The following is a 17,700-nucleotide window of genomic DNA, read 5'->3' on the forward strand; positions in this document are numbered from 1 at the left end:
TGACCGATGGGGCCAAAGAGAGGTCAGCATTCTCTACACCAGATGGGCACTTCCAGTTCCGAGTCATGCCATTTGGAATGAAGAATGCCCCTGCCACCTTTCAGAGGTTGGTCAACCAGGTACTGGTTGGGCTGGATGCGTTCAGTGCCGCCTACCTGGATGACATCGCAGTGTTCAGTGCCACCTGGCCCGAACACCTGCGCCACCTCTGGGAAGTGTTGATGGCTCTGCGCCGAGCAGGCCTCACGATCAAGGCAAGCAAGTGCCAGATCGGGCAGGGTTCCGTGGTGTACTTGGGACACCAAGTGGGGAGTGGCAAGGTGGCACCCTTGCAACCCAAAATTGAGACCATCCTGGCTTGGGAACCCCCCAAGACGCAGACCGCAGTGAGGGCCTTCCTGGGGCTCACTGGGTACTACAGGAGGTTTGTCAAGGGATATGGAACGATTGTTGCCCCCTTGACAGAGCTGACTTCCAAGAAGCAGCCCAGGAACGTGATCTGGACTGACACCTGTCAGAAAGCTTTCGACACCCTGAAGACTGCCATGTGCACGGCGCCCGTGCTCTTGGCCCCTGACTTCTCCAAGGAATTCCTAGTGCAGACAGACGCTTCAGAGCATGGTGTGGGGGCTGTTCTCTCACAGATGACTGCTGAGGGCTGGGACCAACCCGTAGCCTTCATCAGTAGGAGGTTACTTCCACGGGAAAGTAGGTGGAGTGCAATTGAGCGAGAAGCATTTGCTGTGGTCTGGGCGCTGAAGAAGCTAAGACCCTACTTGTTTGGGTCTCACTTCCGGGTTCAGACGGACCACAGGCCCCTCAGATGGTTGATGCAAATGAGGGGTGAGAACCCGAAGCTGTTGAGGTGGTCCATCTCCCTACAGGGTATGGACTTTACGGTGGAACACCGTCCTGGTACAGATCACGCCAACGCTGACGGTCTGTCCAGGTATTTCCGCCTTAGTGACGAGGAACCCCCTGGGCAAGGGTAGTTCTCCCCACATTTCAGCTGGAGGGGACACGTGTTAGACCTGGCACCTTGGCGTGAGTTTCCCTTCCACTTTTTGATGGTGTGCCTCGATTGTTTTGCTGGTGTTGTCCGCTCAGGGCACTGCGCCACGGCTAATCCGTGCCGCAGTGCAAGTGCTCCCTAGGTAAAGTGTACCTGTAATTGATGTCCATGATTGGTTTATTGGATTCACTGTCAGTCCCCAGTAAAGTGCACCAGGGGTGCCAGGGCTTGTGAATGCCAATGCTGCTGGTGGGCTTGCAGCGCAGGTTGCGCCACCCACAGAAAGCGGCCTTGTAAAATGTGTCTAGGGTCTGCCACCGCAGACCCTGTGCGCGGTCTGGGACCGTCGCGCTGACTGCGCAAGTGCCCCCACTTGCCAGTCCCTAAACCTTCCCTTACCTACATATTAGCCACCCCTCTGGTAGGCCCAAGGGCAGGGTGCATTGTAGGCATAAGGTAGGACATGCCCTGATGTGTGTGGCATGTCTTAGTAGTGAATTACAGCCATTTTCGTTTTTCACTATTGAAGGCTACCTGCTCTCCATAGGCCAGAATGGGCTGCTGGAGTCACTACACGCTGTGACCCCCGTGGACTCAGAGAGCATGGTAGAATGTCAAGTTTAGTATGCCTGAACTCAGAATAATAAAATACTTCTTGTAGTCAAGTTTATTTTAATATCCTGGGTTTGTAAATGCTACTTTTAGAAAGTTAGTATTTACTGACCTGGCCATTTCAGTCCGCCTCTGCTGTGTGTGTGTGTTCTGCCTAGCAACAGTAAGGAGCAGGGTTGGGGAATCCCCAGAGACAGGTTGGCTGCCAGGTGGTGGGTAGAGAGATGACACCAGGATGGGTGGGAGGAGTACACCTTGACTCTTGAATAGACCTGTGCTCTGCCACCACAAAGCCGGCGCCGCCCCCTGTGGAGCGGCTGATGTCTCTGCCCTGCTGCTGAAAGGAAAGAGCAGAGTCACCATAACAAAGTGCTCCAGAACTGGACTGAGCCAGGCCCAGGCCCCCTGGCGCTAAAGAACAAAAGAATCATGGTATAAAAGTAGGAGCTTGGCTCCTAAGAAATCAGAATCCTGTTTTACCACAAAGAACCTCTGCCCGACTAGAAGGAGAAGAAGACGCTGGAGGAGCTGGCCTGCTGCTTGCCTTGCTGAGAAAGGAGAGGAAGAGACTACTGAGAAGACTTTGCTGCTTTGTGCTTTAAACATTCTCCAAGGGCTTGATCTGAGCTTGCCCCCTGAACTGAACCCCAGGACCAGTGGGTTCTCTGTGCTTTTGCTCGTCCTCCGATTCGAGCCGTGTGTGCATCCCGCTGGAAAGAGACTGCGCCCCTCATCGCCCCTCCTAGGGCCGTGACACTCTGGAGCTTGCCTGCCGCAACCCCGTGAGAGCCCCGCTCCGTCCGGAGCCGCTCTCTGTCCCCGGGCTAGGTTGCCTGCACCCCTGTCACCGCCTGCCACTGGAGCGCGCTGAACGCGCTATCACCCCTCCCGCCGGAAACCGTCCGACGACTGTGATCTACGCCGGGTCATCCAGCTGCACTGACCGTGCCCTGTGACCCCGCTTCGCTATCCCCGGACACCTCAGGCCACGCCGCCCCCGCTGTGGAGACCCCCCCCTGCACCGCCGTGCTGAGGGTCGCTGGCCGCGCCTGCCTACCTGCCCACACCCGCTGATCGAGGACCCAAGACCACTTCCCAAGCTGAGAGTCGCACCGACCTGTGCCGACTCTCCACATCACTGAAGAAGTTCCAGTATCGGGCTCGGGGCCCGCAACGCCTTATTTCCCCGTTCGCAGGAATCGATCGCTGTAAGTACTGGAACCCCAAGTAACATTTGCAAGAGACTGCAAAGTATCTATTTGGAGCTACGAACAAAGAACATTTGCCTGCTTTACAACCTGGTGGCATAGCGAAAACGTTATTGGTCTTGTGATAAGTTTGCTGAGATATATATACCTATTTTTACATAAAGAAGCGTATTTTTCTACATATCCAAGTCTGGTGTCCGTTTCTGGGGGGATTGATGTATTTACTGTGTGTGTGATTGTAAGTGCTTAACCAACAACGCCTGAGGAATCGCCTTGGCTGCTCACGCCACGCACCTAGAGGGTGAGCAAGGGTCATTCACAAGGGGTTATCCTGCGCCCTGACGTAGAGGAGAGGGTTCCTGCTTGACACAAGGGCAACCTTGCGCCAACCAGAGACCCCCAAGTCTAACACCCTGCTATGTGAATATCAGACACTACAATGCATGCCATTACCTCACATGTAATACAGCCCATTGACTCTTACAACGTGTTCAATTATATTGCGGACCTTTACTATGCATTTTTTTGTAATATACACATGTATATATGTGTGAGTGAATACACACATATTTATATACACACTGCCTCCCCCATCCCCACACCTTCCCACCTCCCCTCCACTGGCGGTCAGCAGTAGGTAGTTATAGTTAAGACTGTTGTTCCCATAGGAAAAGCTTTTTTTGTTTTGCCAATACCTTTACCGCCATTTGACGAACCTACACGAAATTTCAAAACTCGTTTGCCACTCACTTCAGCTGCTGTCTTGAAAGTTTCGGGTTGATCTGTCAAGCAAGGGCCGAGAAAAGGTGAAGGGGCGGGCAAAACATGTTTCCCCATGCAGTTTCCTATAGGGACTGAATGACAACAAATTTGGCAGAAAGCTAGCTCTTGGTACAGAAAGCATGCTTTTTGTGATTTTGTTGAAATCCGTTCAGTAGTTTCAGAGATATTAACTGAAAAACAAATTTGTATATCTAGGGAACCTCTGCTAATCTTGCTGATGTCATGCAGATATCTGATTGTCTGCCAACACTTCAACCAGGAAGTGTTGGCAGCCATTTTGAGATATGGCCTCAGCCGAGTCCCTAAAATAATACGTAAAAATAAAGAAAAGGGGGAAGGGTAGGAATGTCCTGACCCGCTAGCCCTGGTGGTTAGGTCCCCCAGGGCCCCGCTAGGGCCAAAAAGCATTTTTAAAAAAACGTTTTTGCTGCAAAATCACAAAGATCTGCAAATTTGTGACAAAAAAAACAAGCGCGGGATTTGCTTGTTTAATGATTAACCCCCGGGAGGCCCAAATCCCGGGTACATTCGTAAATAAACAAAAAGGGAAGTGGGGCACATGCGGCCTCCTCACCAAGGGCAGAGTATTCCCTGGACATACAGACACTCTTAGCGTATCATGATAGTGACATAGATCTTGAAAGCGACAGTGGATTAAGAAATAGATCCAAATTCACTCCCAGTTTACCGGGAGATAATCAAATAGAAAAATTCTCACAGCCTTAACACCACAAGATACACACTAATGTTGTATTATACCTAGCCACCTATTATGGGTTTAGGGGTACCAGCACTTTAGAACGGTAATATAGGTATCAGGGTACCATTATTTCAGCTGACTGATTCTAAAATACAATTATCATTGGGAACCCTAATATCCCAATCCAATGCAAGGAAGCATTAATTTGCTCATTCTGATGTTTTTCGCACCCGTGTGGCATCTGGCTATTGGGACACCTATACAATATCGAAACATACAAATGAGAATCACAAAATTTCAAGGCACTATTTCTTTAGAACGATTCAAATGCATAGCATTTGACGTTTGAACTGCCCAAGCAAATATGGCGAACACAATTGTACCGGGGTCCATAAGGTTCAGACATCAATCAAATTTCGGGACTTCCATGTCTATACGGTGCCTGTAGTTTCTTCCCTAAAGAAAGATATAGATATAAACACCATACTTCCTAGTCATTCTGATCGATAATTACACTTCTTTGAAAACACCTTGATTCTGTATACATCATTATATGAGTACTTTTCGTCTCTGCAACTAAGACGATATGTCGGCCATATTCGATTAATGGTGTGTGATCCGGCCTGTCGTCTATTTCCATACTCGCGATATCACCTGCGCACGGAAGAGGGTGGTTGGCATTCTCCTCATGTGCACGGCTTTCTAGGTCCCACATCACAACGATTTGGTTAGAGTCGCACAATTCTGCTGTCTCGTTCCAAGTTTACTACACTGTCAAAATATCCATAATGACAAGGGGAGAGGAAGAATCACTTTCTTCTCTTCTCTCTCCCTTTTTCCATGTTTGTGCAGGGTTAGCAAGCTTATCGGGGTACTGCTCAATGATACATCGTTGAAGTCGAATCACATTAATCACTACCAAGATTCAATCACGCCTCTAGATACATGCCTAAAAGAGGTAAGTGTATGGGCATTTCTGTTATAGCACGTGCATATGATGTGCACAACAAGACTATGAAGTAATGTTTTTGAGAATTGAAGAGACTCTTACACAATGTATCTAATTTTTAAGCTTGTGCTTAGATACTTCTCCCACTGGGAAATATTACGTTACAACGCGGGTAACTGAATTATAAGAGAAACCCACAATACATGAGTTGAGCCTTTATGGAACTACACAACTCTACATACTCTTTGATTGTCATAGGTATGACATTTTTTCTGAATATCTTTTCCTCTTTGTTCGTGTAATACCCTTGGTTTTGGGAACTATTCTATTGAAACACCTTGGCGTAACACTAAAAGTCACAGAAATGTTCTGCATCTCCTATAAAGTACGATAGGGATACGTATTGACTTAGCTGATGTAAGTGTCTACTTTTGAATGCTTGCCCTTCTGCATGGGGAAAGAGAAATAATTATTTTTTATAAATAAGTAATATACATACTAGTCAGTCATACTGGGTGATCAGGTGACGGTACACCCACAAGGTGATGGCACTTCATATAAGTGTCATAATGGAAAATATTTGTACCGATAATTGTTTAATATGATTTTGCAGCCTTGAAAAAGCCCAGGAGGACTAAACACGTTTTGGCAGTGGTGTTTTTGAGTAATGATGTACTTGGATGTGTTTCTGAATTAAACAAGAACTATATACCATTTGTGTTTGGACTAAATTTGACTACAGGCAAATTTGGAACCCAACAAGGAAAAAGAACTAACAAATACAAATTGGATTATGTGTGCTTAGGGGCAGTGCTCCAATTTAGGAAAGAGTTGAAGATTCACCTCTTTAAGGAGCTCTACATCACAATGCATTAACCGTCCAAAGCCTAGCTGCCTTTCCTATTACTCATTGACTTTATGCTTGTCTTTGACCCTTTGCAGTATTCCGCTGCATTTTGGCAAGACTTGCACTATAAAAATCCTGCATATATACATACATACATTAGTGTAGCCCTATCCCTCCTACTCTTACCTTAACCTAATCTATTTTTTGTTCTAGTTACACCTACTCTTACTCCTACCTACTCCACATGCTTACACACCTACTTGCCTGTGTACTCTTTCCCTCACAATTAAATGCTCCTGTTCTTAATTCTGCTTACTCCTTATGTGCGTACTTACTCCTCTTTCTTAATCCTATTTACTCGCACCATACTCTCAAGTCTGTTTTAGTGCTAGTTACACCTACTGCTACTCTTCTACTTTGTGTGTATTTCTTAATCTGTCGGATAATCTTAATCCTGCTGTTATTTACTCAATGCTTTTTAATCCTACTTAGTCCGTTTTATTCTTAACCACACCGACTTACACCTGATTGGTCCTATTACTCTCCCTCTCACTCCTGCTTACTCGTACTACTTATTACTCCTAATTACTCCTATTTATTGTACTTACTTCTGCTACTACTTCCATACATTCTTATCCCTACTCTTATGCCTCCTTCCGCTTAATTCTGCTCCTACCAACAGCTGCTCTTACTCCCACTTACTTTTGCTTGCTCCTACCATCTTGTTCTTAATCATACTACTTTTATTACTTTCACCCATTATTATCTGCTTGTACCTACTCCAGCCTACTCCTATACTCAGTCCTACTCTTATTCAGACTTGCACCTAATCTTCTATTTATGCGTATTTTGTGTACTCCTACTCTTACTCCTCTCCTACTTTCTCATGTCTGTTCTTAGTTACTCCTGCTCTTACATACTCAAATGTTACTCCTAATATTCCCTACTCTTTACTTTTACCCACTCATAATCTTACTTAAGTTTACTCCTATGTAATCCCCTTTACTCCAATTCTTACTTATTCCTACTCCCACTCCTACCGACCTCAACTCTTACCATTCACTACTTCCTACAGGGTTAAGTATATCTGCAATTACCAGATTGCGCAAAGGATGTGTGAGCAAAACATGTGAGGACTGTTTTAGCATCTTTTCTGTCAACTTGCGCATTCAACTCACTATGACCTTTGAGCTGTGGTGCATTTTCCCTAATAAGTATTGGATTGTTTGTGCTGCATATAGATAATCGTACATTTTTAAGTTGATTTTCACCTCTTCATTTATGATAGTCCTTGTGGACATCCATATATAGTATGTGCATTATCTAATAGTATTTATTGGCTTCCTGCCATGCCTTTCATTTGCTGTCTATTAAATGAGTTGGGCCAGCTTCAATTTTCTTTGGAAAAGAAGGTCGGCAGGCCTGTGAGGGGATAGATGGGACTGAAGAGGACTTACCTGAGATGAGCAGCGAAAGGCCCGTGACACCGCAACTCGCACACTACCTAGAAAACAGAAAACAACACCCAGTAAGGAAAGGGTAAGTGGTGGGAAGACCTCACTGAGAAAAGTTGAATGGAAGAAAGGACACAGGCGGAAGAAGAGTCAAGCCACGAGGGGGAAAACAGAATAACGACAGACTTATTCCTGCAGGAGGGGGGCGGAGCAAACCGAAGATAAAGCATAAAGAATGCAGAGAGGAGGAAGCCAGTGAGGATGGAAAAGGAAGAGCAAGGACGCCATGTAAAAAAAGGACCCAAGAGGGCAAGACCCCAGAGAGGACAACATCATCAGACGAGGAGGAGAACTCGTAAGGACTCAGGTGAAGCAGGAGGCCAGAGGAGTCGTACACCAACCAGTCAGAAGTTGAGAAGGATGCTGAGAGGGCTGAAGAGGATGGCAATAACATGTTTTATAACTATTGCGTCAAAGTATTTTCAATTCTATCAAGTACACAGAGGCGAGGATTAAGCTTCTTTTACTTTACTACAAAAACACAACAGCCAATCATGTTACAGTAAAACACGGCAAAAACTTGAACTGCGCTATGCCATCATTATCCTTTCCACCAATCAGGGCCTGGGAGGGCCTATAAGACCTTCTGTACCCTTAGTCCTTCCACTTTCTTTGCTAGATTCCTAGCCAGAACAAAACCATAACATTTGGAACAGAAAATGAAGTGGGAAAACCCTATGAATGTCCATCACTGATCTCCTCTCAGCATCGTGGAACATGTCATCTCCTTCCCTCCTGCAACGGAAATCCGAACCTTCTAAAAAACGCTGGAATACATCAACTAAAACTAGGTCCAGCATTCCCGCAATCAATATTGCTTGCCGTGTGTACCTGCAAATAAAATATACAATCTTGTTATACATTTCCCACTATAAAAGGTAGGACTGGGTATTAGGATGATAGAACTTCAGAATGCAGAGATCTAGACAATCTACACCAATTCCTAGCTAGCTCACAGTTCCTCACTTGAATCCCTGACCTGGGGTCGCAGGTGATTTTGGCAACCTTAAACATGACAGTCTGATCATCAAGTGAATTGTGGAAACGTCTTACTTATTTTGTTGTTTACTTGTGCGTGCCCATGGTAAACCCAAGAAAGATATGAATAAAGTTTACTATACATTTATTAAAACAATCGTAATATTGCATAGAAAGAATAAACTGTGATTATTAGGCAGAAAAAAACAAAGCAATGTAACTAGCATGATGAACATGATGAAAAGAATAAACAGTCCAACCATGGCAGTCTGAGTTCTATATATATTTCTACCTATCATTACTCCTACTCTGAGACCATAGTGGGTGTACCCTCTGCCCGATCTCTAAGATTAGCCGAGCCTATCATTACTCCTACTCTGAGACCATAGTGGGTGTACCCTCTGCCCGATCTCTTAGATTAGCCTGAGCCCCCATACCTGGATAGCTGAATTAGGGAATCAGCTTGAAGTGGAATTGGCAGTCCCTCTTTGCAGGATGGGGGATCAGTGTCGACAGAGCTGCATGTCGAACACAGGCTTCGTTTCAGGACAGCCATGACCGGAGTGCTCCTCTCTGACCTCTGAAAGCCAGTGTGCCGTTTATATAATAAAAGCTACTGTGTTAAAGGTACAGCTCTGTTGCAATGATATATCTAGATGTAAGAAGCTGTCTTCGAATGGGCAATGCAAGCACTAGGATATGTTGTTCTGTTTTCTTAGCCTTGAACGAAGTGTACAGATTATATGACGAGAAAGGCTTTCTAAAAACAAGCAGCATGTACAGCATCTTCTCAAAATAATTTTGTGCAAGCAAAATATGTAAAAATAACATTGCTAACACGATGTCAGCCTAAAACTTGTAAAATGTAAAACAAAAATGGAGAACCACAGTGGGCCCAAGAGGGCCTCACAACACCATCCCCTTGGCCATGAATAGACAAATGCCTGATTTAGATCGTGGCAAATCTGGTCCCGCCGTCACTTTTCAGTCAGCTAATCCGTCCGCCCGCTCAGTTTAGATGCGGATGGGCCTATGGACGATAGTCCGTCCTAGTCGTGCCATCTTCGCCAGAATTTTCCTCCAGCGTCAACGGTGTCATATGCAAAAGCGGCTGTCCGAGGGAGTTCAGCCAATATTTCTTCTGGGCCAATTACGATATGCCTTCCCTTTGACATAACTGTGGAGGGTAAACCTCCACAATTTAGTTGGCGGTTTCGAAGGAATATGAGGTAGAAACGTACCCTTTTTTTTGTTTTTCCACTTCCCTTTCCATCATGAACCCGATTGTCCAGGTCCTTCCTGTGCTGTTGCGAAAGTCCTTCCAGTGCTATTGCTACTTGACCACCAAGAAAATCAATCCCATCATCGGAGGTAAGCTTTTGTGTACTTGTTTTCTTTTAAATTGTCAGTTTACATTTGCTCTGGACTCATGCATTTTTAAACTTGTCATAAAAACAATTGTTTCTAATGTGTAATGCATATGTGTGGGTGTGTGTGTAATGTTGTCTTTTAAGAAATTTTAAGAAACACACCTGTATTAACTTTTTTCCTTTTTTGATTTCTAATAGTACAATATTGACATCTTGTGGCGGAATCCTTCCATTAGGAATCCGCCACTAGGACACCAGCCCAACTGAGAAAGCTAAATAGGCTTGGCGAAATCTCGCCAGCCTGGCAGCAACGGAGTAATCTTAGCCTGTAGAGGAGTTTGCTGCATCGATAGAGGTGAGACACCTACATGACCCAAAACACTCTGTCAACGGGGACAGAGGATCGGCCAGCCCAGATTTAAATAGGGCGGGTGGGAATCCGTCAGCTTAACAGAGTACTTGTAATCGCCCCCACCGAGGAACAACGGGAGTCCCGCCAAGATCTAAATCAGGCACTAAACTTCTATGTAAAAAAATACTAAAAAAATCAAACCATGTACTAAAAAATAGTCACAGTCACAATTCAAGCATACAGAAGCTATCTAAAAATAAGCTAATTAAAATGTGCTATAAAAAGAATAAACGTTAAACAACATTTATAAAAAAAAGGGCCAAATTGAAATTCGAAGGAGGCTCACAAGTTGTCATCCGTGTTCTTAGTGTGAAAGGAATCCAAGATGAACTCTGCATCCAAAGACATTATTTCCACAAGGGATTTGTGGATTAGTTCCAAAGAACAAACATGGCCATCACCCTTAGCCAAAGCTTGTCATCCTGCAGTGCACCAGCATTAAAAGAGCCAGGATCCTAGAACATATGAGCTGAAGCATCCAGAACCAAGGAGAAGAATGGCTCATAGCTTTGTGAAGCAATGGCAGTCTCATGGGACAACTCCGAAAATGGGTCCTCATCGAACGCATCAACATATCTATGTCCGTAGATTGTACCAATTGCATTGCAAGGCAAATGTCGAGTGCACACTCAAAAGGGCACTACAAACAGTGGAACATAGGTAAACCACACTGGTCTAATGGACAAGAACCAGTCACCGTTCAGTTCCTGAAGGAAGATTTGGCCTCAAGATGGAACATCCATTGAGGAGCAGTAAAAATAGAACCAAAATACCACAAATGATAAATAACACAAGTGGTATGCCTCCAAAAACACTAGAAAACATAGAATGTAGGAAGGACGGTATCCCTCCAAAAATGGTCTGAAAAGTGCTGACAAAGCAAGACCCAACCACTTTTAAAAAGTGCACCACACCTGCAGTGTTGGAAGCATTAAATATGCAATGCACACGTTTACCCAAATGCTGAGGCAGAGTTTTGCATAGTAACCATTAAATTTCAGAGGACAACCTTGCTACTTGAACTTGAAAAGTTTCATGGGCAGATGTAAGTGTCATGTCCTTCTGAAATAATAAGGCTTTTAGTCTGCACAGTTTGTCAAAGGTAACCTTGAAAATTGGAATAGAAGGACATAAGCTAACTTCTGTAGCTATGTGCGTTGGAGGAAATAGCACAAAATTGCACAAATGGGACACCTGCCATCATCCCACAGCAACTTTGATTGTTTAGCATCAAATAACTTCCATTTGAAAGTTATCTAATGAGTGGACAAATCGAAGAAGCTGGTACTACCTTCAAGTAACACGCCGGATTGGCCATCGAAGCATTACATGCTCCATGCAGTGTCGCCCCTTTGCAAATAAGTGAGTGACTGAGCGTATATTTACATTAGTTTCCATTAAGGAACAGCTCCCATTCCTCTCCAGCACATTTGTAATCAAAGGGTGATCACCACAGTTTGTGGACGAAACTATTCCCTAAAGACTTGTATCTGCAGACTGGAAAATGTTTCAAGCAAGATGTGAAATGAAACGTTGAAATTGGTAATGAGATCACTCCGTTTACTAAACATACTGCTGACTGTTTCTCAGCTACTGTGAAAAGTTACTTTTCTAACTTCTCGATGTTTAACATTTTATACGTAGCGTCTTTCTTAGCCAAGACCTGTTGCCTACATGTTAAATTTAAAGGCAAAAACAATTCTGCTGAGTTCAAGTATCGCCATGGCATGTGGGGAGATTTTAAAACTTGTAGCATCCAGCTCAACTTCATAATTGACCAAAGCTAACTCTGACCATGGTAGACATGCCGTTTTGTATAATGTCAATTACAGATGATACAATTTTATTCAAACTGTAAATAGGAGTTGACAACGTATTTATGCCATTACCAGCAACTGCAAGTGCTTTCTCTAAATTAGTTTGATCAATTTACCTTAAACATGCAGCATCTTTGATTTGTGATAGTTTCCAAACTTCAGTATAGGTAGCATAAATTAATCTCTTAGAATGGGGAGGCCTAGGACCAAACAAAAAATCTTGCAAATCCATTTTCTCTGAAAGGAGCGAAAGATGTTCTTTTACTGCAGATAAAGTGGAATGTGCAACCATTACTGGCATAACTTTCTCACGGAATAGATAGTAATCAGCCCTGAGTGTTGAGGCTGAATGTAACGAGGGTCCTGTCTGCTAGCTTTAAAATCTGTGTAGAATTTTAAAAAACGTGCATTACAACCATTTGTGTCCATTGGCCACAATAACCACCCATTAGGACCTGAAAGTGTTGAAATGTATGTACCATTTTGCACCATACTGTTGAGCCGTTACTCAGTGTAATTGACTAAGTTTTGACAATAATCAAAACGGGCAATTGAACGAATGTTGGGCTAATTCATTTATTTTATTTTTGCTAGACCCAAGCAGGTAGTGTGCGGTACTGTCTTATTTAAGAAAATCATCTGTGTTGGAATCAAGCAGGCTCTACATAAGGTGACTGTTCCCTGCACTTACCAGTGTCTAATTCCCCAAACCTTTCAATCAATAATTTCTTTCCATTAGTCATAACATTTTAGGGCCAGTTGGGAAATGATTAAATCCGAATAAATCAGTTTTGTTTGGGTCAGCATATTTTTCTTTGCTTGTGAAGAGGTAGGTTTCAAATAAAAAGACACAGTCTAAAGAATTATGCCCTGAAAAATATGCAAATGTGTCCATATATGTCTTGGAGCTACCCAGTGTAGGAGTTGCTCAATATTCCTATTGTGGAAAATTGTAAACTGTGCATAGAACACTTGCTCTATAAAAATAATGAGGTGCATAGCGATGATAATTAAATATCTCTCCATAATTAGCAACGTTAAGGTACAAATCTTCACTTTCAAATACAGCATACTATTCAAGCTTGAGGTAACTGTTTTTACATCCCAATCATTGGAAATAAAGCCAGGGGTAATCACTTCACCCATCACAACCTTAAAGACACGAGGAATCTGCAGTGTCTCTGTAGGACCAAAAATACCATCTGGGACTTTATCCCAAACAAATTAATCAGGCACTGGAAAAGCAGAAGTGTTCACAAGGGACAGGTCTCTTTGCACTTTATGTGAAGATGAATGAGGTTTCAACACCTCGACTACCAGTTTTGCAGTAAAAGGCTCTGGAAAATAACGGTCATTTGTTACCAAGAAGAAAACTGCCACAAATCCAATCCAAAGAAGCAGGAAAAATAATGATATGGCAATCCAAATGTAAAGCCATGGAGAGATCAGCCAAAGAAAAAAATCACATACATCCTTTAGTGAAGTGTTAGAAGTGTCAGAAGAAAACATCAACATCGACAAAGTAACCAGAAGCAGACTGTTGAAAAACAGAAGCTGTAGTTGGCAGAAGATAACTGGTAGACACCTCCAAAAGTGGTTCAACATAAACAATTCTGTTGTTAGGAGTAGTAGTAGCAAGCTGTATACTCCCATCCAATGTATAGCTTGTATTTGTAGGGGTAATAGATATCATCAAAAGTTAATTCTCCTTCCTCCCCAGCCGTGGGAGAAACAACATTGGTCTTGCTCAAAACTTATAGAGGAAGTTCATGTAGGGTAGTGAGAGGAGTCAGGGAACTACCCAGGTGTCTGCTGCGTGGCCTACTATATAGAACTGGCCACATCATGTAATTTAACTTGATCAATGGAGACAAGCTGTTTGTCTTCACAACCAGCAAGCAGTGGCAAAATCATTCTTCTTCTTCCTTGAATGCGAGGACTGACATCGGTGCACCGTATGATGGTCCAAACTCCTTAGTTACTTCAATCTTCTCTCGAACTAGATCCCCAACTTTAAGAATCCAGCCGGAAGGGGCTGGTTGCTCCTTCAGTGGCAGAAAGTTTGGAAAGTTCATTAGATTGCTCGTCCCTGAAGTGTTGTAGTTCCTGTAAGACAGCAAAATGTACATTTATGTCAAAAGGTGCATCTGCTGTCACTATGCCAGGACTGTCAAGATCTGGAAAGTACATCTGGATGTCAAACAGGACCTCATATGGGGTTCAGCCACCCAAAGGTCTTCTAGGCAGATTATTTAATGCTCTCTGGGCTCCTAACAAGTGATGGATCCAACTACGACCTGAACCTAATATTCTAGGTGTTAAGGAGTGCTTTAAGTCACAGTTTTTCCTCTCCACTATCGAATTTCCCTCAGGGTGATAGGGTGAGGAATAATGCACAGAAACACCCAGGCTTCCCATAGAATGCCTTAAAGCCTTTAAGGCAAAAGCAGAGCACAGGTCCGAGTGGATTGCAGCTACTGCGTATGTCCAGCTAAAGACTTGCAAATCTTTAATAACGGTGCGAGTGTCAGCTGATCATTGTGGCCACACCCATAGGAATCTAGAGCAAAAATCTACAGCTAGTAGAATGAATTTAAACGCACCATCTGAATTTAAGTGACCGCAATGATCAAGGTTCACGCATTGAAGCATTTCTTTTTTTAATTAATAGGGGTGTCTGGGGTGGGCAAGCAATGGTGGAACTTTTAATTTAGTGGCAAATGTCTCAGCTAAGGACATACTGGTTGTTCTGCTTGTACAGACCATGCCACCAATACCACTTCTGTAATAGAGAAACTGTGGCCCCCACACCAGCATGGGCAGACGCTACACCCTCATGAGCACCAATGATTCATTCTAGCCGGGGGTCTTGGTTGGGAATCACACGATCACCCACCCCAGGAATGGTAGCAAAAGGAATATTTTGGGCACTTAAGTGATAGGAATATTTTTCTGGATATTTTATAGTTAAAGGGGTGCTGCTGCGTGAAGCATTGATGCCATACTGTCTTTATCCGCCCTTGTGTCAGAATGAGTAATCGCAGCTACTGTAGAAGCCTTAACTGCAGATTTGGCAGCTTCTTCAGCTAATGAGTTGCCTACAACGTGTATTCCAACATGCTGCTGACTTAATAGGTGCATCACAAGAGCCTGTGGCAAACTGTCTTTAATTTGTGCCACCTTTCTCCAAAGAAGTTTATGTTTTACAGTATTTCCCTTTGCGTCTCTGAATCCATTCAGGTGCCAGTAATGCAAATTTTCTTTAAAAGACTGGACACAATAATATGAGTCACACACTATGATTGTGGGGAGTTCTGAATCCATATTTTCTAGTGACAGTATCAAGGTTTCCAATTCAGCCACTTGTGCAGTGCACTCCCCGAGGGAATGTGTAAAAGTTTTCTGAGGATGGAATTTTCCATCTAACATGACACCATGTAACCCGGAGCATGCCGCCGATTATTGGTGTTGGGTGCCTATAGCAGACAGGGCTGACCCATTAGTATATATTGTGTTGATGCTGTCAAAAGGCAATATATTATGGTGCATGTGGTATTCGTGTTCATATTGGACGAAATCTTGTGTTGGAGACAGAAATGCCAAAAATCCTAGGCAATTTCTGCTAGGAGTCGGGATCTCCAGTTTGTTTCTGTATCCCACCGCAGAGACATTGTCCATACGCAGGAGAATACAGCATTGAGTCTTGTGAGGAGATAATGTCTTGTTCGCAAATGATCTTGCCAAAAGTTCTAAGCAGTTGATATACAGTTGCAACTCCTCTGGAGACCATCGACCATCCATAGCAACAGGGCTACATCTTGCTCCCTAGCCCCATCTACTGGCGTCTGATTCCATAATGACATCCGGAATGCTGCCAAAAATGGCTCTACCAATCAAGGCCTCCATATGACCAGCGACCAAGTAATCTACACCCTGGCTTCTTTTGAAAGTGAGATCTGCTCAGAATGTGACAATCTTTTCCGCAGATGGAGTTCTTTAGACATTGAAGGGCACGATAATGGAGGGGACCTAGAAAGATCACCTGAATAGATGACACTAATAGCCTCATAACCCTGGCAAGGACTCTAAAAGAGACAGTAGTTGACGAGAGAGCCCGCCTCAGTTCTTTCTTTGTCAGTAGTATCTTTTGAGCAGGAAGCATCAGATGGGTTTGAATCTGAAACCATGGAAATTTCAGGGCTTGAGGGGGGACTTGGGTCAATTTTGGGACATTTGTTGGTGAACCCCAAGTCTTGCAACAACTGAATCGTCCAGTTTAGGTGGAGTAGGACTTTTACCCAATTCTGGGCCATTATGATTAGATTGTCTAGGTAAATAACCTTACTGCCGGGGCTCGAGGGACACCAAAACTGGCTTTAATTAATTTGGTGAAGCACCAGGGGACACACGCTTTGAATTGTTTGGGATTCAGAACCAACATGCAAACCCCCCTTTCTTCTGCACTGAAAAAATCACGCTGATAAAACCCTTGGGATGGGGTGCACCAATATAATTGCCTCTTTGTGTAAAACCTCTAGAATCTCCGCACGGACGAAGCGCGTGTCTTGTTGGGGAAAACAAAATTGAAGGAAAGGCACTTGCAGAGTCGGTGTTTCGTAGAACTCCAGCCTGAACCCCTGCACGGTCTCTAAAACCCACGGGTCGGTTGCAATCGGGGACCAATTAGGAAGAAAATGGCACACTCTGTTCCCCAAAATGACCCTCGAAGGAAGAATAATATGAGGGGTCTGCGTTCCCAGCTGTTGCACCTCGTTGGCCCTGTGGAAAAGGCCTCAACGATGTCTGGATGTAGAAGGGTAGAAGTTGCCTGAACCCAGAGTGTTATGCCATCTCCCTTGGCCTTTGAGAGGAGAACCTCAGTAGAAGGCCTGGGTATATCCCTGGCTTGATGCTCTGCCTCTATAGCATCCAACCCTGGTAAAAAGGCTAATGTGAAATACCTTTACAGCAAAGATTGTGTCTTGTCCAGAGTAGAGAAGGTTGTAGCAAATTTCCCCAGATATTTAACGAAACTGTCTCCGAACACTTGCCCATTTGCTAGAGGGCCTGCCTTCAACGGAGCCAAATTGACTAGTTTGAGGTCAATGCGGATAAGGAAGGAGCTTTGTCTCTCTGAGGAGATCGCGCAGTTGGCATTGCGTAACAAACATATTGCTCTCTGGGTCCAACCCATAAGGCTATTCGGATCCACAGGAGGCCCTGTCTCTTTAGCCTGTACAGCCATCTCCAGGATCTTGGTCAATGGAACAGCTAAATAAATGATCTTATCCTTGCAGCCGCGTCAGGTGCGGTCGATGCACTTCTTAGGATCTTTGGATAACTTCTTCATAAAGACCGCCATGCTCTGATCTAATGCGGACGTGCATTCCATCTTCTCAGGCAGGGATGGACGACGGAATTCTTTACGTAATTTCGGTCTGACCTCTTTCTTGAACCTCTTGCGCAGCTGGACCAAACATACTCGGCCACCTCGGAAG

At 44.2% G+C, this 17,700-nt stretch overlaps 1 protein-coding gene across 2 annotated transcripts in view; it reads right to left on the bottom strand.

Annotated features, from left to right (window-relative positions):
* The window catches only part of CROT (carnitine O-octanoyltransferase), a 662,560-nt gene that overhangs the window by 397,507 nt on the left and 247,353 nt on the right, over positions 1 to 17,700 (bottom strand). For both annotated transcript variants that reach the window (XM_085631293.1, XM_085631292.1), the window contains exon 4: positions 7,569 to 7,615. In XM_085631293.1, coding sequence (XP_085487419.1) covers positions 7,569 to 7,615 — 47 coding nt within the window. The remainder of the gene's footprint in view (positions 1 to 7,568; positions 7,616 to 17,700) is intronic.

This window comes from Triturus cristatus, chromosome 10 (assembly GCF_964204655.1).
Source record: "Triturus cristatus chromosome 10, aTriCri1.1, whole genome shotgun sequence".
Lineage (NCBI taxonomy): Eukaryota > Metazoa > Chordata > Amphibia > Caudata > Salamandridae > Triturus > Triturus cristatus.